At 41.1% G+C, this 20039-nt stretch overlaps 1 protein-coding gene across 1 annotated transcript; it reads left to right on the top strand.

The window, feature by feature from the left end:
• The first annotated feature begins 1324 nt into the window (after window positions 1-1324).
• LOC111954505 (voltage-gated potassium channel regulatory subunit KCNF1-like) lies at window positions 1325-2969 on the top strand. Its single transcript, XM_070435939.1, has one exon. The coding sequence runs from the start codon at window positions 1412-1414 to the stop codon at window positions 2885-2887; it is 1476 nt and encodes a 491-aa protein (XP_070292040.1). The 5' UTR covers window positions 1325-1411; the 3' UTR covers window positions 2888-2969.
• Window positions 2970-20039: the final 17070 nt, after the last annotated feature.

The following is a 20039-nucleotide window of genomic DNA, read 5'->3' as shown; positions in this document are numbered from 1 at the left end:
AGCTGCTCTGAAAATATAGTTTACCAAGCTACCAATTACTTCACACTGGAAGAAGTTAAGCTACACTAAAGCTATCCTAAAGAAACATATAGTTTACTTCACTAAAGTTACTATGAAAAAGTACATCATTCACTACATCCAAACTACTTAGCAAAAAATTGTCATATCTAAATCTGAAATGTCATAGACTACAAATTGCAAGAACAGATCACTCTGGAGTCAGGTGTTAACAGAATATGTAATTTAGCCTACACAAAAACAATGTTTCAAGTGATAATTAGGCAAGTCTGATGCCGGAAAAAATGAAATTCTTGCCTACACCCGTTTTTATTTGTGCAAAAACGTAGTTTGGAGTTCGACTAGTTAGCTACATGTCAAAAAAAGTAAATAACGACTGAAAACACTACCAATATTTGAATTTAGGTCAACTACCACCAAGCTTCTGCAAAATGTAGTTTAGTTGAAAACGTGTAGTTGATTACTTCCCAACACTGAGAATATATAGGCTAATATTGATTCAACAAACCAATTTATGTGGTTCGTGATTGCAACGTGAACTCATTGTCGCTAGATGGAGATACTAGGCAAGACTGTTGCCTTATGCCTCTGCGCAATTACGCACACTTGGGTAACCTAACATCGTTCCATAATATGGCCATTAAAGATCTCCTTTTTCACTACAACACATCTTGTTGAAATGTATTCGTTGACAACAGAGATTTACCTTTCTTGACAGGCAACATATTTGTGCACACAAGCCGAAACATTWTTCAAAAGCTAGCCTGAGACAGATTTGCTTGTTGTTTTACCCTTGTGGTAGGTTACCTCCATGAGGAAATAGACAAATGGTGTTGGACTGGTAGTGGGGACAATATTTTCTGCCATGTGATATATGTCCGTTTCCTGARTAATGTCGTCTCTTTACCATAAAACACAATTTATTTCAGCTCTCCTCCCACTTCCCTGTCGCTCTCTGCCTCTAGTTACTCCACTATTCATATAGCATCACATATTTATATTTGTTGTGACGCGTATTCTGCAAGACTGCGCACTGATGCACAGTAGTTCAACTTTTAACAGCAGGCACAGAGGCGCTCTCTTATTTTCTGGTGACGGACTAGTGGGAGATGAGAAGCCTGTTCATTCGGCATTGTTTGCTACAGCTCTACGCAAAAGATACATGTGGATATTTTTTCCAGGTTCGAATGAAGCTTAGCCTATAGGCCTATACATTTGTGTCAAACATTTAAGAAGATCTGAAAACTTTTCGTTTTCCTTTGTTTTGCAGTCTTTTACGCACGCAGTTTCCTACGCAAGTATCCTAGCGTAGACTAGTTGCATTAATACAGGCCAACTATATTCATTCAGATTTTCTTGGAGTAAATCAACAATATAGGCTACACGGACAAGTATGTGGGGAATAACGAGGAGGCGATATGCTGATTGCAATGGCTCGGAGGCCAGTGAGGAGACCGGGATTGTCCTGAACATCGGTGGAGTAAAACAGGTGTTATGTGGGGATGTGCTGAACCGTTTTCCGGAGACCCGACTAGCGGAACTGTGGAACACCTCTAAGGGGTGTTTGGAGGACTTATCCWCGCTTTGTGACGACTATGACTCAGGGAAAGGTGAATTTTATTTTGACAGAGACCCGGACGCGTTTAAGTGTATAATTGAGCTGTATTACTACGGGGAGATACATATTAAACGGGGCATCTGTCCAATTTGTTTCGTAAAGGAGATGGAGTTCTGGAAAATCGACGTATATTTCCTGGACGATTGCTGTAAAGGCGACCTACAGGAGGCGGAGGACGAGCTTGCAGAGATTGCCGAGAAGGTTCAAACTATTCTGGTCGACCGGGAAGGGGACCCCTCTGCCAGGGGCTGGCAATGTTTCCAAATGTGCTTGTGGAAGCTTTTGGAGAAGCCGGAGTCGTCGCTGTCCGCGCGCGTCATCGCCATAGTGTCTTTCCTCTTCATCCTCATCTCCTCGGTGGTGATGTGCGTAGGCACCATCCCTGACCTGCAGGTGGAGGACGCTGAGGGCAATCACATGGAGCACCCGATCTTGGAGGCCATCGAGACCGCGTGTATCGGCTGGTTCACCGTTGAATACGTCCTGCGCTTGATATCGTCCCCGAATAAAGTGAAATTCGTCCTGTCCTTCATGAACATCATAGACTTCATGGCCATCATGCCCTTTTACGTGGTGCTGACTTTGACGTCTCTGGGCACGGCTATGATGGAGCTGGCTAATGTGCAGCAGGCGGTGCAGGCGCTGCGCATCATGCGCATTGCGCGCATCTTCAAGCTGGCGCGCCACTCCTCTGGGCTGCAGACTCTCACCTCGGCCCTGAAAAGCAGCTTCAGCGAGCTGGGGATGCTGCTCATGTACATGGGCGTGGGCGTCTTCTTGTTCTCGGCAATGGCCTACACCTTGGAGCAGAGCCACCCGGAGACCATGTTCACCAGCATCCCYCAGTCCTTTTGGTGGGCCGTCATCACCATGACCACCGTGGGATATGGAGACATCTACCCCAAGACCACGCTGGGTCGGTGCAACGCGGCCGTCAGCTTCCTCTGCGGGGTGATTGCCATCGCGCTGCCCATACACCCTATCATAAACAACTTCGTCATATTCTACAATAAGCAGCAGGTGCTCGAGACCGCGGCCAAACACGAGATCGAACTGATGGCGCTGCGTTCCAGCGAGGCAGGTGCAGAGGAGAGCGGGCCCCACATACAGCGCAGATCCGTCGGTGTCGCGGCCGGAGTGTGGGACAATGCCATGCGCTCCTGTCACAGTGACACCTACATTCCCCTGCTGAAAGACCCTAGAGCAGGAATACAAACCCCAAGCTTGGACAGAAGCTTTGACAGTTCATAGCTGAGTAAAATCACCCCTCTTCACAGCGCACAGCTTTAATGGACCTACAGTATATGCCCCAAAACATCCATTGCGATATCACAAAAGATAATAAAATCACTATAAAAAACTTGGTGAACCATTGTAAAATGTCTCAAAATATAAGTTCATTAGTGTAATAATGTCACTTTTCCAAAATACATTAACACATAATTTGAAAAAACACAGAAAGAAAAGACAATACAAGAAATGGGTGATGGAACAGTGTAAATAATAGAGTAGGAACTTTTACGATGTGGTTATTATAAATATAGACTAGTGGTTGGTTCATGTTTACGCTGGACTATTGGTGTAGGCCAGGAGTCTCCAACCAGGAGTCTCCAACCTTTTCTAGCATGAGAGCTACTTTAAAAAAACGAAACGTGGCTAGTTACAGATTTTTTTCTAGCTTTCAAATAGGCACATTCTTCTCTTCTCCTCTCCCCTGCATGTCTTCCTCGGGTCCTTGAAGAGAAAGTATTGCACTGTTTTCACTCTCAGTATACCTGGTAAATWATTTTTAATAAACAACTCTAAGGGGAGCCCTATAAAATCTGTGATTTCTTCCCCAAAGTATGTTTTATATTTTCCTGAATTATGTATTCTCAGTTAGTTTTTTTCTGCTTTTAGATATTATTATTTTTTGTTCACTCTCAAAATTACAATTGTTCATGGAGAAACAGTGAAATTGGATGTTCTGAGTCCATGTCAATGCTTAAATCACATCAAAATATTTTCTTTTTTACGTCTGGAAGAAAACTAACACATTTCGATTTTTGAGTGTATTTCCCCTTTAATTGCGCATCTGGCCCTTTAATTGCTCATCTGCAAGTGAGGAATGTGCTGTCTAATGTGCTGGTCTAGTGATGGTTCTGTACCTCTACTGCTCATTTCATGGCAAATTTAATGTCAATGTTGCTTTGATTGCGTAGTAGCTGGGAGCTTACGGTGTCTGATAATTGTGAGATTTATTTATGACAATTTGCGGTGGAACACTTCAACATTGCATGTACTTTCAGAATTGTTTGGTGAGCTGCTCATAGGTGGGCTGCGCGCTATTGGTAGCTCAAGGTCGACCTGTTGGATACCCTTGGTGTAGGCCTATAGCCGAGGCTACTTGACAGTCATCTCATGTGTGATTGTATAAGGTCTAAGTGCTGCAAGAACAGTACTCTGTCACTCCTCCTCTTTACAACCTTGGACTGACAGTCATATTGACCTAATCACCGGTGTATTGATAAGCGGGTCGACGTGGTGCTGAACAGCGCCATGTGCGACGCAGTCCACTGCATATGCATAACATTATACAGTGCGTCTAATTTTCCTCTGTAAAAAAAGTATATTAAAAGTGATTTAACTATGAATGTCTATTCTCTATTGCATTTTTTTCTGTAGGCACTAGATGCTCCTATATCTACAGATATACATGTATATATCCCACTGGGCACAGACGTCAGTTCACCATCTAGTTTTGATTTATATTTGGTTGACATTTCATTGAACTCCTCACATTGCATTTTGGGGATGAAATGACTTGGAAACCATGTTGAGTCAACACATGTTTGCTCAGTGGGAAGTTATAATGTGTAGCCTAATAAAATGAGATACAGTATCAGCAGACTTGTCAGCTGTGACTCTGTATTCATCTAACTAAAGTCATCATACCTCAAAGAAAAGAGCATGCAGGGTATCCCACCATTTCATCTGCATTGGTTTGCAAGCAGGCTTTGGTACAACTTTACCCATTCAGTTGAAGTTTATGTTTAGTTCATTAAATCTTCTCACGTTCAGTTTTCCTGTAAATTCTTCATTCATTTCAGCCTGAGATACTTACAGGCAAACACTGTCTTTATACAGTATGTGTCTATTTAAAGTGGGGTGAGGTCGACCTTCCAATGCCAGATAGAGAACATTCCTTGGCTCTAGGACATTTCAGTAATGGGTTTAAATTTTGCAGCAGCCCCCGAAGCCTCCCCTGAGGGTGTAGGGTATATGTGGCATCAGGGGTGCAACTTTCACTGGGGACGGAGGGGACATGTCCCCCCCACATTCTGAAATTGCATTTTTGTCCCCCCCCAGTTTTATAATTGGAATGTGATACAAAATGAGGCAACGGTGTGCTTTAGGACCATGCGGACACCTCCGAGCGGTTGGGTAGGCTGTTTGGAGTGTTTATCTCCGCCAAATTATAATAATACAAATAAAAAAATACATTATGTCCCCCCAACTTCTAAAACCAAAGTTGCGCCCCTGTGTGGCATACTTGATCGCTGAGTAAAGGCGTCCACATACTTCCCAGCCAAAACAGTTCGGAATAGTTTGTGCATATATTATGACACATTTTGTTACGTTTTTGTTCGTTTTGGACTTCAGTGAGGGTTTTTTAAGCTGTTAGGGCATGTAAAAAATAAATAAATCTTGAGGCAAGCCAATGTTTGGAGCCAAAGTCTAAGCCCCTTCGTCAGTGATTGGTCAACAGTAGGGATTCTTCAATAAAAATCTGTTGTCATTCAACGAGAGAGGGCTCGTTTTTATGCACATTTTTTCATTGGGATATACTGCACCAAACATCTCCTCGGCAAAAACAACAAAATTAATGACAGATTTCTTGAGTTTTCTTAGATGAATTCTGTCTATTCTGAGGAAGTTTATACTGGCTATGGCATCTCAAAATTGACAAACGGTAGGCCTACTATTGCCACTTATTTCTTGTTTTTCAAGTGAAAGTCTTTTAAGGGAGTATGGGAGCACACTCGTTTGATTCGGCTAGCCTACTTTGGCTAGGTACTAGCCGAACTGAACGAACTGAAGCATGCTGACGCTTTTAAGCTGCTGTGGGTAGGGAGAGAATGGGAGGGAGGACAGGGGTGGATGCAAGTTAGCAACAGCTTGTCAGGCTGTCCACCCACACACACACACACACATACACTTCCGCTTAGGGGCCCCTATCTCCTCCTGCAGTGGCCAGCATGCACTCACACAATGTCAGGGCTAGTGGGAGAGGCCTTTAACTCCCTGACAGGTGGAGCTATAATGTTAAATGCTCTTATTGTGTAGCGGGACAATGTCTCTCTCTCCCTGCCCCTCATACATGCATGAGAGGGAGATCATCTCACTGCACAATGAGAGGAATTGATGCACACACGTATCCACCAGACTGATGTTTAGGGCATGTCACAAGCGCCATTTTTTCCCTAGCTTTCAAACAGCAACATTCTTCTCTTCTTTTTCTCCCCTGCATCTCTTCCTCGGGTCCTTAAAGATAAAGTATTGCACTGTTTTCTGTCAGTATACCTGGTAAAATAATGGTTAATAAACAACTCTAAGGGGGGCCTGATAAAATCTGTAACTTCTTCGCCAAATTATGTTTTATATTTTTCCCAAATTATGTTTTCTCAGTTGTATTTTTCCTYGTTTTAGGTTGTTTTTCACTCTCAAAATTACAATTGCTCCAAAAGAAACAACTAAATTGGATGTTCTGAGTCCATGTCAATGCTTAAATCACTTCAAAATATTTTATTTTTTAGGTCTGGAAGAAAACGAACACATTTAGATTTTTGACTGTATTTCCCCTTTAATTGCACATCTGGCCCTTTAATTGCTCATCTGCAAGTGAGGAATGTGCTGTCTAATGTGCTGGTCTAGTGATGGTTCTGTACCTCTACTGCTCATTTCATGGCAAATTTAGAAAATAACAAATAATAGATGCAAATGATATACTTTCCAAGTGTATTTCCAAATACATTCCAATATTCAACTAAAAACATATCTAAATACTTTCCTCCAAATGTCTTTGAAAGTAAATGAAATACCCTAAAATAATATTTGAGCCCAGGTCTGACACACACACACTGCATTACATGAACCTGTGTACTTTGACAGTTTTAAAGAATACAGATTCTCAGCATTGGACTTCAGAGGTCCGTGCAAAATGGGAGACACACACACACACACACACACACACACACACACACACACACACACACACACACACACACACACACACACACACACACACACACACACACACACACACACACACACACACACACACACACACACACACACACACACACAGCTGACTCACTGAGTCTGAATGTTTTCTTTTGAATCAATTACATGGATCAGTGTTGAGTTACACAGCAGCAAGCATTGTGATTATAAACAAATAGAGATATAATTCCTGTCCCAGCCCCCTCTCTTTCCCTCTGTCATTTTAGGACTTCGATTTTTGACTAATGTCACATTCTAAAAATAGAACTAAAGGAAGAACGAGACCTAGACTGGTCAGTCTAGTTGTTCAGTGTCATCAATTCAGATGTGTAACTGATATTATATTTGACCTTGAACTGAATACTTCATTGCAAATCAATTTTGCTAAACGGATCCAATACTATTCAAGAATCTTAAAGGATTACTCAAAAACTAGTGGACTAAAGAACAAAATACTAAACGATAGCTTGAGTGAACTATCCCATTAAGTAAAACAAATTTCAGGTGACATGTAAAATGATTGAAATTGAACAGCTTCTTTAAAACAATCCCTCAGCAATGCTGGGGATGACTGCTGCCATTGTTGAGCTCTGGATAAAAGTTAGTAATATATCTATTGTCTAAGGGCAGACCGAGGGTGGTATGTGGTATATGTAAACAGGGGRGCAACTTTCACTGGGGATGGGGACGGGGGACATGTCGCCCCCCCCCCACATTCTGAAATTGCATTTTTGTCCCCTCCAGTTTTATAATTGGAATGTGATACAAAACGAGASAACGGTGTGCTTTAGGACCATGCGGATGCCTCTGAGCAGTCGGGTAGGCTGTTTGGAGTGTTTATCTGACTGGATATTTTAAATAAAATGATGTCGTCCCCCCACTTCTAAAACCAAAGTCGTGCCCCTGTATGTAAATGATGTCGAGGTATCGAATTCTGCATGAAATAGACAGTAGTAGCATTCATTTGAAAAAGGATGCTGGAAGGTAAAGCCAAGGCTCAAAGAGACATATTCCCCACCCGGTGGGAGAGATATTTTCAGATGCGGGGAATGGGTAAGGTAATCTCCTAAATGATTGCAGATTTAGGAGGAATGGAAACCGTCTACAAAACCATTATAATTTTCAGAACATTGATATTTTTTCCTGAACAGAAAAGTTGAAAAGCACGCATATGTGCACTCAGAAGGCAGCTTGACTCATAGAGATCRGTGAAAATGCAAAAAAAAATATATAAATCATCACAAAGATTAAACCGGACCTTTCTCCAAGCGAAAAGATTCAAATGGATATGACTTCTGAAAAACAACTAGACACAACTTTGTACCTTTCTGAAATTTCTCCATCTCTCTCTCTCTCATTATTACTTACATTGTCAAAGTATACATATCGAAAAATAAAAATAAAATATATATGTATATATATACAAAATATATATATATTTATTTATATTTATATATAAATAAATGGTGGGACCATAGTAGTGGACATGGGATAACCATTAACAACAACTACAACAACAATATTAATCAGAACAAAAATACATTAAAGCAACAGTAGTAGACCAGTCTCAACATGACTGAGAAGACACATGACCTGGTATGAAAGACAAAACAAAACAAGATGAGAAATATTATCAACATTACTTTGCACTTTTCACTGGCTGTCCCTCAGGCTGTGGCAGGAGGACACATATTTGGCTGCTAAAACTGCACATTTTGGCTTTTCACCCAATAAATATTTAATTTTTTCTTCATCTTTTATAGTTTCTAATTCTTTGTATTGAATTATAATTTTGGGAAATAAATATTATCTTAGGTCTGAGTATTTGTCACAGTGTAATAGGAAATGCAGCTCTGTCTCTACCTCTCCCCTGGAGCAGAGTGAGCACAGCCTGTCCTCTCTGGGCAGCCAGGTTTGTCTGTGACAACCGGTCTCTATAGCCAGACTGTGCTCACTTCTGCTGAGTCTGTACCTAGTCAATGTTTTCCTCAGTTTTCTATCAGTCACAGTGGTCAGATAGTCTGCCACCATGTACTGTCTGTTTAGAGCCAAATAGCATTGAAGTTTGGTGGTTGTGGTGTCTTTCCAATAGGTGATATATTTTTATTTTTGTTTTGTGATGATTTGGTTGGGCCAGATTTTCTGAGGGCTGTCCTGAGGCTTTATGGGGTTGGTTTGGGTTGGTGAACTGAGCCTCAGAACCAGCTGGCTGAGGGGACTCTTCTCTCGTTTCATCTCTTGACATTGTAGAGCTGTGTGATGGAATGTTTTGGGGTCACTTGTTTTTAGATGGTTGTAAAATTTGATGGCTCTTTTTTCTATTCGAATGAGGCCCAATTCTGCCCTACATGCAGAATTTTTCTGAGTTTTTCTTTGTACTTGCAATACAGTCTTGCAAAACTCTGCATGCAATATTTCAATTGGATGTTTGTCCCATTTAGTAAATTCATGATTAGAGAGTGGACCCCATACTTCACTGCCATATAGAGCAATTGGTTCTATAACTGATTGAAACATTTTGAGCCAGATTCTAATTGGAATTTCGATTTTGATGTTCCTTTTAATGGCATAGAATGCTCTTCTTGAAAGCTACCTGTGTTGCTGATATTTAGTCCTAGATATGTGTAGTTTTTGGTGTGTTCTAATAGAACTGTGMCCAAATAGAATTTATATTTGTCATCCTTATTTCCGGACCTTTTTTGGAATATCATTATATTTGTTTTTTTTAGGTTAACGGTCAGAGCCCAGGTCTGACAGAACCTGTGAAGACGATCTAGGTGCTGCTGTAACCCCTCTTTAGTGGGAGACAGCAGCACCAGGTCATCTGCGTACAGCAGACACTTGATTTCAGTGTTGTGTAGGGTGATACCAGGTGCTGCCGATTCTTCTAATGTTTTTGCCAATTCATTAATGTAGATGTTAAATAATGTTGGACTTATTGGGCAGCCCTGTTTCACTCCCCGCCCCTGAGAGAAGAAGTCTGTTTGCTTGTTGCCAATTTTAACCGCACATCTGTTTTTAGTGTACATTGATTTAATAAAATCATATGTTATCCCTCCAATACCACTTTCTATTAGTTTATAAAAAAGACCTTCGTGCCAAATTGAATCAAATGCTTTCTTGAAATCTACAAAACACGAGTAGATTTTGCCTTTGTTTTGGTTAACTTGTTTATCAATTAGAGTGTGGAGGGTGTAAATGTGGTCTGTTGTACGATCTTTTTAGAAATCCAATCTGGCTTCTGCTCAGGACGTTGTGTTCGTCTCTCTCTCTCTTTCTCATATATATATATAGTAAATATACATTTTCCCGTCAAACGCACTGTATGGGGCACCAGTGCCAATGTTCAATATGACGCAGATGGCATGTAGCCTACAGAACGAGCACAATTCCATTTCACGAAGAATGATAAGGAATGACTCATTTATCCAGGCCTATAGCTTATATACTATAATTTTCAACAACATCAACAGCTGATTAAACCCAAGGGGCCACAGAAATTAGACTAAATGCAAAATCTTCATCAGATATAAATCAATCAATATAATTAGGGCCCATAACAATTAAAACCTCTTTCTGTAATTAACACGGAGAGAGAATATAAAGAATATAAATATAAATCTCTTGATGTATTTTCTTATAGGGCTCGTTAAAACTTTATGATTGCATGCACACAATAACCTTTCAGCAGCATTGAAGATGATAGAGCTAATGGGAACATGGCGTGATGCCACGTCTTTGCTCCCGGCCCTGGGGAAACGTGTTTCCCGGACAACAGTGCAGGAGGAGGAGAGAACAGTGGTTGGTGTGTGAAGGCGAATAGCAATAAATGCTAGCTGAAGGACGTTATAATAGAATCGCATACCCTCTGGTTGAAGGTTAAACAGCTATGAGCAGGCCTAGGGTGAACTGCTTGGAGGGATGGTTCCCCAGACCCAGGTTAATCTTCTACCAATGATGCAAATTACATTAATTGCTGGTCAAATAATCTCTTGTGGACAGCCTACGAAAATGAACGTCTGACCAAATTAAATTACTGGGCACATGACAAGACCGTGAATACCCACACACCCTCCCCCCCATCTCTCTGAGGCACTTTACCCTCTCTAGCAGTGTCTCAGTCCGTGCCCTTTGCTGACAGACGAGCCAGGTGCAAAAATGTTTTACGGAGGGCCATGTTATTTTAGCGCTGTCTCAATTCAGTTGATAAATTTACAGGCTTATCATTAAGAAAATTGGTCACAAGAGACCGAGACCATAGATATAGATAGAAGTGGTTTTACAAGAGGCCGAGACCATAGAGATAGATAGAAGTGACTTTACAAGAGGCCGAGACCATAGAGATAGATAGAAGGGCTTCACAAGAGTCGAGACCATAGAGATAGATAGAACTGCTTCAGGCAAGTTGCTGGTTGATTCCCTCCACGACTGATTTTCTCATCGCGAGAGACAATTATATTTTATGAACCGGAACAACCTTCTTCTCAAGTGTCTCGTCCAATGATCGCAAAATGATTTGGGGTTGAAGTAAAAAAAACAATAACATTATTGAGTGACTGTTTCATTAAGCATAGGCCATGGTTCCTCTGGGGCTTAATATTTATTTCACACGTTAGATTTACTCAGATATGCATTTACCATGAATCATTATGTGACAGCAAAGTCTGCATAATGACAATGAACGCGCCTAGACTAATACCTTGGGGTAATGTAACACTCCCACTTGTGCGATGTTGATGGAAATACTGTGCAAATAGCAATAAAACAAGCACAAATATACATGGACGGATGGACCTAAAGTTGCCAATTCAGATGGATGAAGTGCTTCGACTACAAGCATAGATGTAAATACTGTACATGAATCTGTACGTTGAGTAAGCAAGTACTTACTATACAGCTCATGATAAATTCCCATTCCCGAATTCCTGTCTGAATTCCTGTCCATTGGGGGCATCCCAGGAAAATCCAAACCTCCCGGACACTCCAAGGCCATTTAGTAAGTTTCTAACAACCTTACCATCTGTGACACTTTGTTGTCATCATCTTGAGCCCGATGCTTTTGTCTTGACCTTTTTGTTGTCATCACCTTGACCCTGTTCTTGTTCACTTGATCATCACCTTGACCCTGTTCTGTTGTCATCACCTTGACCCTGTTCTGTTGTCATCACCTTGACCCTGTTCTGTTGTCATCACCTTGACCCTGTTCTGTTGTCATCACCTTGACCCTGTTCTGTTGTCATCACCTTGACCCTGTTCTGTTGTCACCACCTTGACCCTCTGTCTCCCGATTCTTTGATGCTCATGCTTCAAAACAAACAGGGTTGAAGAGCAGTAGACGCGTCGGTCAGGGGCCCAGAACCGGACCCCACTAAACCTGTATCAACAACAGCTGAGCGCTCTGTAATAGACGAAAGGTTAAATCCCACCAGGATAGACGGAGCCAGAAAAAATCTTCCAATCACACACACAACGCCCCTCCCCCCCCAATCATCTCTTTAGAAGAGATTATAAATGCACTTTATATGTCCCCTCACATCTTATCTATGAGAGCTAATGAAGTAGAAATTTTCTTTTCTTTGAACTTATAAGACTTAATTATAGTGTAAGAGGGCAGAGAAGGTGTTGCTGCATAGTATATATTTAGATGGCAGCTTAGGCGAGAGGACAAAGATATCTTAACAAAAAGCCACAGCACGAAGGTGTGTGGTCTAATTGCATAGCACAGGATCAGGGAGGAGGAAAAGGTTAGCCAGTATTTCCGCCATTGCAGGCAGACTTCAGCCTGCCAAAGGGTAAGAGTGAGACCTGSCAGTCTATAACTATAGCCACTCTGTAACTAGCTTCCACCTGTCCAAACCGCTCAGATCTACAGGAGGGACTAAAGAGGCTCGGGGCCGACAGAACTACTGTTAAGTCCTTCAACAGAAAGGTGAAACCTGCCAGTTTCCCTCACTACTACTCTCTCTCATTAGCCAAAGCACGTCACTGCCTGGTTGCGGCCGGTGTTAAATTCCTAGTCTGTCATCTCTTGTCTCGTCATGTGATTGTTTTGGCTGCGTTTAGTTCTGCAAGGTCAATGAGATGGATGCCTGGGCTGTACTGCTCTCCATCATGGCTCTAAGAGAAATGTAAAACAACAGTGTGCTCAATTTAAGCTGTCCCAACATTCGCACTCAGACTTTCTTGTTTTGTGTGAGCAATAGAGTTGGATGATAGTCAAAGTTGGCTAGGGTCAATTCAAGTTTTCAATTGAGTCAATTCCAGGAAGTAAGTTGAAATAGCATTTAATGATCTAAAAAGGGCATAAAAAAAAATCTGTTGTTTTCAATTAGGGAGGAATTCTGACCCAAGTTTAAACCTCTCTAGGATGAGAGTGGCGCTAGCGGCACTCCCCCCCACCCCCACTGAAAAACAAGTGCCGCGAAATTCAAAAAAAATATTTTTTTTAAATATTAACTTTCACACATTAAAAGTCCAATACAGCTAATGAAAGACACAGATCTTTGTGAATCCAGTCAACATGTCCGATTTTTTAAATGTTTTTCAGGGAAGACACAATATGTAAAGATGTACATCTATTACCTAAAAACACATTAGCATAATCCACCATTTTTTATTTGTCCACCAACACCAGTAGCTATCACCAATTCGGCTAAACTAAGATATTTATAGCCCTAACCAATAAAAAAAGGCCTCAGGGTTTTTTAATTTATAGTGCCTGTGAACGTGCAATCGACCCGATTCAAATCGTCATCACGTAAAGCCATCCAGGGGAAGACGTAAGCAGTGTCCGTATAGTCATAGCAATAACAGTGGCCTTTTAACTGGACTCCAGAACAGTGGGCCAAAATTTCTGGAATCTGACTCCATGTCAGGGAAATTGTGTAGTAATGGGCTCTGTTCCACTTAGAGACAAATTTCAACTCCTATATAGAAACTATAGACTGTTTTCTATCCAATAATAATAATAATATGCATATTGTACGATCAAGACTTTGTGGGAAGCCGTTCAAAAAATTACACGATTAGCATAAATAGCCACAACAGCGCCCTCATCCCAACAGGTTAGCGTGTGTAAATGGACAGTAAAATCCCTTTTTTTGCACTTTTTCTCTATGCTTATTCTGACCTTGAACTTAAGCAGGAGAATAGCATGCTATTCACCCTCTATTCTTTGGGGTGGAGCTCAAGTAAATGAAGGTGTGTCTACAGATACACCGTATTCCGATTGCCTTTATTCCCTAATAATACATCATGAATAAAGTCTAGCGAACCTACCGGTTCCAAGTGGAAAAAGCATCTACTTAATTTTTTAAGACAGAAATAGAACCATTCTCCATGCACTTGTAATATAACAACTTGATAAGAGCTATTGTTAACAGCTCAATGAGTAATCTGTTTGCAGAAGGGGATTGTAAAATATAATGACAGTGTTTTTAGATCTAGTTTACCTTATAATCGCTGGAGACAAATGTGAAACCAGTCATATGGCAAACTCTGAAGCATATCAACTTATCAACTTTCCCACAGGAATGTTTATGAAATGCTTTGCCATTGTGCTGAATTTTTAATGTACAGACTTTTAATTTTCAGGGATGAGCACTCTCGAATGTCTTAATTATAGGCTACCCCGACTTTCTCTGTTTCCCATTTCTATCATGTTAAAAATGAGTCACTATCACTATCGACCGTCAGTAGACCTAATAACCACACATATTACACTGTCAATTTACTGTTAGTTTCCTTCAGTTGGTATAGTCTGCATTATCATTCCATTTATTTACATTGTTTTTCGTTTACCTTCATCTCCCGCTGAGCACTGACGTCAATTCAATATCTACTTCACGTTGGTTCAACGTAATGTCATTGAAATGAAGTGGAAACAATGTTGATTCAACTAGTGTGTGCACAGTGGGTTGCTTCCTTTGTAAACGCTGTCACGGCTGTGTGGTTTTTGCGGAGGATCATTAGTAACATTTGATTATTTATATATTTTTTAAAGACGTCGGCTCATTAAATCGCTATGGAGCGGGCGCAGACCAAGCCATAACAGCTTGAACCCGACGCATGGTGCAATACTTGGCCGCTCATCACACAGTTCCATGGTTGGTGCGGCAAAAGACAAGGGTATAGCCTGCTATTATTATACACTATTCTGCCTATTATAATTATATGTAATTAACAGCTTCGCCCCGCCCCCCCCCACCGCAGCTACTTGCCCAAGCCTCCCAGCTTCTCCTTCACCAAATCCAGACAGCAGATGTTCTGAAAAGCTACAAAACCTGGACCCCTACAAATCAGCTGGGCTAGAGACACTCTGGACCCTCTCTTTCTAAAATTATCCGCCGCCATTGTTGCAATCCCTATTACCAGTCTGTTCAACCTCTCTTTCGTATCGTCCGAGATCTCTAAAGATTGGAAAGCTGCCGCGGTCATCCCCCTCTTCAAAGGGGGTGACACTCTAGACCCAAACTGTTATAGACCTATATCCATCCTGCCCTGCCTTTCTAAAGTCTTCGAAAGCCAAGTTAATAAACAGATCACTGACCATTTCGAATCCCACCGTACCTTCTCCACTGTGTAATCCGGTTTCCGAGCTGGTCACGGGTGCACCTCAGCCACGCTCAAGGTATTAAACGATATCATAACCGCCATCAATAAAAGACAGTACTGTGCAGCCGTCTTCATCGACCCGGCCAAGGCTTRCGACTCTGTCAATCACTGTATTCTTATCGGCAGACTCAACAGCCTTGGTTTCTCAAATGATTGCCTTGCCTGGTTCACCAACTACTTCTCAGATAGAGTTCAGTGTGTCAAATCGGAGGGCCTGTTGTCCGGACCTCTGGCAGTCTATGGGGGTACCACAGGGTTCAATTCTCGGGCCGACTCTTTTCTCTGTATACATCAATGATGTCACTCTTGCTGCTGGTGATTCTTTGACCCACCTCTACGCAGACGACATCATTCTATATACTTCTGGCCCTTCTTTGGACACAGTGTTAACTACCCTCCAGACGAGCTTCAATGCCATACAACACTCCTTCTGTGGCCTCCAACTGCTCTTAAACGCCAGTAAAACTAAATGCATGCTCTTCAACCAATCGCTGCCCGCACCTGCCCGCCCGACTAGCATCACTACTCTGGACGGTTCTGACTTAGAATATGTGGACAACTACAAATACCTAGGTGTCTGGCTAGACTGTAAACTCTCTTTCCAGACTCAAATTAAACATCTCCAATCCAAAATGAAATATAGAATCGGCGTCCTATTTCGCAACAAAGCCTCCTTCACTCACACCACCAAACATACCCTCGTAAAACTGACTATCCTGCCGATCCTCGACGATGTAATTTACAAAATAGCCTCCAACACTCTACTCAGCAAACTGGATGTAGTCTATCACAGTGCCATCCGTTTTGTCACCAAAGCCCCATATACCACCCACCACTGTGACTGTGACCTCGCTACATATTCGTCGCCAGACCCACTGGCTCCAGGTCATCTATAAGTCTTTGCTAGGTAAAGCTCCGCCTTATCTCAGCTCACTGGTCACAATATCAACACCCACCCGTAGCACGCGTTCCAGCAGGTATATCTCACTGGTCATCCTCAAAACCAACACCTCCTTTGGCCGCCTTTCATTCCAGTTCTCTGCTGCCAATGACTGAAACGAATTGCAAGTTGGAGACTTATATCTCCCTCACTAACTTTAAACATCAGCTATCTGAGCAGCTAACCAATCACTGCAGCTGGACACAGCCCATCTGTAAATAGCCCATTCAATCTACCTACCTCATCCCCATATTGTTTATATTTACTTTTTTTCTCTTTTGCACACCAGTATCACTACTTGCACATCATCATCTGCGCATCTATCACTGCAGAGTTAATCTGCTAAATTGWAATTACTTTGCTACTATGGCCTARTTATTGCCTTACCTCRTCACGCCATTTGCACACACTGTATATATATACTTTTTTTCTATTGTGTTATTGACTGTACGCTTGTTTATTCCATGTGTAACTATGTGTTGTTGTTTGTGTCGCACTGCTTTGTTTTATCTTGACCAGGTCGCAGTTGTAAATGAGAACTTGTTCTCAACTGACCAACCTGGTTAAATAAAGTTGAAATAAAAAATGTATTACTTTTTTACATTTTTTATTTACATTCATCCTTTTCACCGTTTTCTTTCTGTCATGCATAAAGACGCTCCAAACCTGTTTTTTTWAAATGATTTATAAATACTTTCCTAAACCTATATAATCTAGAACTGGTGCTGAACTGGAGACAAATATGCATATATTTAGATGGCTCCCGACTGGTGCAGCGGTCTAAGGCACTACAGCTCAGTGCTCGAGGCGTCACTACAGACCCTGGTTCAATTCCAGGCTCTATCACAACTGGCCATGATTGGGTGGCGCACAATTGGCCCAGAGTTAACCCGGGTTTGGCCGGGGTAGGCCGTCATTGTAAATAAGAATTTGTTCTTAACTGACTTGCCTAGTTAAATAAAGGTTCAATTAAAGAAATACAATTAAAATATATCCCTAATATTCTGAACCAGTTCTCTCAATATGTTCTAGGGAGTCTGTCGATAAAATTCTAACTGAAAGGTACACCATTTTTAAGGGATGGCTTAAGATACTGTACAGTACTGATAACCCTATTGAATGAAAACTCAATGACAAAATCTGTTGAAAGGGCAAGTGGGAGGGTTTCAACTGTTGAATGAAATGTATTCAGAGCGCGCAAAGTAGCCGCACCTGCAGAGCTGGTGACTGAATAAATTAAATCTGAATAGAAAATACTGAGAACTGTGTAGGAAAGGTGTGTGTAGGAAATGTGTACATTTCCTAAGTATGAATCGGCCCCTTAATGAACTGAATTTCCATTCACTGTCTGAATTGAAAACAGAATTGACCCCAACCCTGAGTCAGACAACAATGTCCATTAATTATAATCCACATAATAATTCACATTTCTGATTGTTACAGGACTATCTTCATGCTTTAGCATACAGGTGTAGGATCTTAATTTGCTATCATTGAAGTATGATGAGTAGGTTCACCCTTAAAGTAAATTTATGCTTGATCTGAAAATGTAGTCAGACGCTACATATTGAGGGTGTGACGCAATTGCGTAGCCTCCAGAGGCCACATCTTGTAACAGTGAGGAGGTATAGCTACATTGACATGATTTGTGGACGGTAGGTGGGGGTGGATGGTCCTGTATAAACACAAACTCACTTCCTTGACAACTTCCTTCACAACAACTCTGCTCTGTTCCGCGAAGCGCAAGAAGTATGAATTCCCTTGCTGCGCAGCCGTATCACCTTAAGTGCTGCACGGCCAATGCAGATGGCAGATTGACCATGTAGCGCCTTTAAACCTTGCTCTCTCTCTGTGTGTGTGTGTGTGTGTGTGGCCGTGTGTGTGTGTGTGTGTGGCTGCAGGTAGGTATTTAATGAGCATGTCTCTTCCTCCTCTCACCCAGCTGCAGGTAGGTATTTAATGAGCACGTCGCTACCTCCTCTCACGTTTGATAGAGCTTTGAACATCTACAACAAATAAAATGACCATGAACTGTGGGATTTCAAGGGCGCTGACATAAGAAATCCGACATGTGGGGTCTATTGAAAATAAACGTGTCAATGCTTTGAGTACAGAAAAATTAAGTCTACAGTACATTGATAGGCCGTCATTGTAAATAATAACTTGTTCTTACTAGTTCAATTAAAAAATAAAAATGATAGTGGGAAACAATACTGTTTGCTTTCCCAAATTGCACCCTATTCCCTTTATAGTGCACTACTTTTTACTAGGGCCAATATGGCTRTGATCAAAAGTAGGGCACTATGTAGGGAATAGGATGCCATTTGGGAGGCTTCCTCCTGTGCTGTATGCAGAAAGAGTCTGAATGAATGCTGATCTACAGTAGGATCAGTTTGGCCCTTTAGATCAAACAATAGTATTTGTGTCTTACAGGATTGGGATAAATTCCATTTAAATTTAGTCAGTTCAGGAATTAAATTTAAATTCCAATTCCTTTGTAAAAAAAAAACATCACACATTTTTGGAGGGAATTTCAGTTTTTCTGGGTTTTTCGGAACTTTCTGAATTGGCTGAATTGAAATAGAATTGACCTTACACTGCTCTCGTAACAGCAGCGTTAAGGTCCGTAGTTGTGAGCCATGATCATTGCTTTACCACAATGGCATATGTATTCAAAAAGGTGCCAGGATTCAGACAAGACCTTAGTGGAGAGAGTATTTATATAAGGCACTGTAGTTCAGAGATGGAAGATGACAACCTCTTCATCAGGTGCTATGAATCATGATGGGGTGTATATCAATCAAACACTGTAAATCACAGCAATTCCATAAAGCATTTTTAGCCACAACTTGTTTTCAGTCTATTACTATAAAGCACTATAGCGTTCACAGCATTTTATTGAGATGCCATTCTCTATCCAAATGATTTTGACTGAAATATTTAGGTTGGCAATACGTTTCATTAAAAAAAATACATTTCAGTTTTTCAAATGTAGAATATGAAGTTATTATTTGTATTTATTTTATAAGGCAGAGTTATTGAGCACTTACTAGTCATACTCATATCACCCTCATTTGGAAAATGAATTACATTTTAACTCTTCATCTTGTAATGAACCATGTTTGTTTGGCGTAAAATCAAGATGGCCAAAACTATTTACAAGTGCATGAAAAGCCCTGCCAATAACATTTTAAAAGCCCTGCCAATAACCTTTTAAAGGCCCTGTTAATAACACTGTAAAAGCCCTGGCAATAACCTTTAAAAAGCCATGCCAATAATCTTTTAAAAGCCCTGTTAAATAACACTGTAAAAGCCCTGGCAATAACCTTTAAAAGCCATGCCAATAATCTTTTAAAAGCCCTGTTAATAACCTTTTAAAGCCCTTTAATACACAACTGTACAAAGGCCCTGGCACATAACCTTTAAAAAGCCATGCCAATAATCTTTTAAAAGCCCTGTTAATAACCTTTTAAAGGCCCTGTTAATAACACTGTAAAAGCCCTGCCAATAACCTTTAAAAAGCCATGCCAATAACCTTTTTTTGAATCACTGTCAGTCATTACAGTGCGGCGCGATGCCAGAGCACAC

Source organism: Salvelinus sp. IW2-2015, linkage group LG28, assembly GCF_002910315.2.
Source record: "Salvelinus sp. IW2-2015 linkage group LG28, ASM291031v2, whole genome shotgun sequence".
In the NCBI taxonomy this organism is placed as follows: domain Eukaryota; kingdom Metazoa; phylum Chordata; class Actinopteri; order Salmoniformes; family Salmonidae; genus Salvelinus; species Salvelinus sp. IW2-2015.
This window is presented reverse-complemented; position numbering and strand designations above follow the sequence as displayed.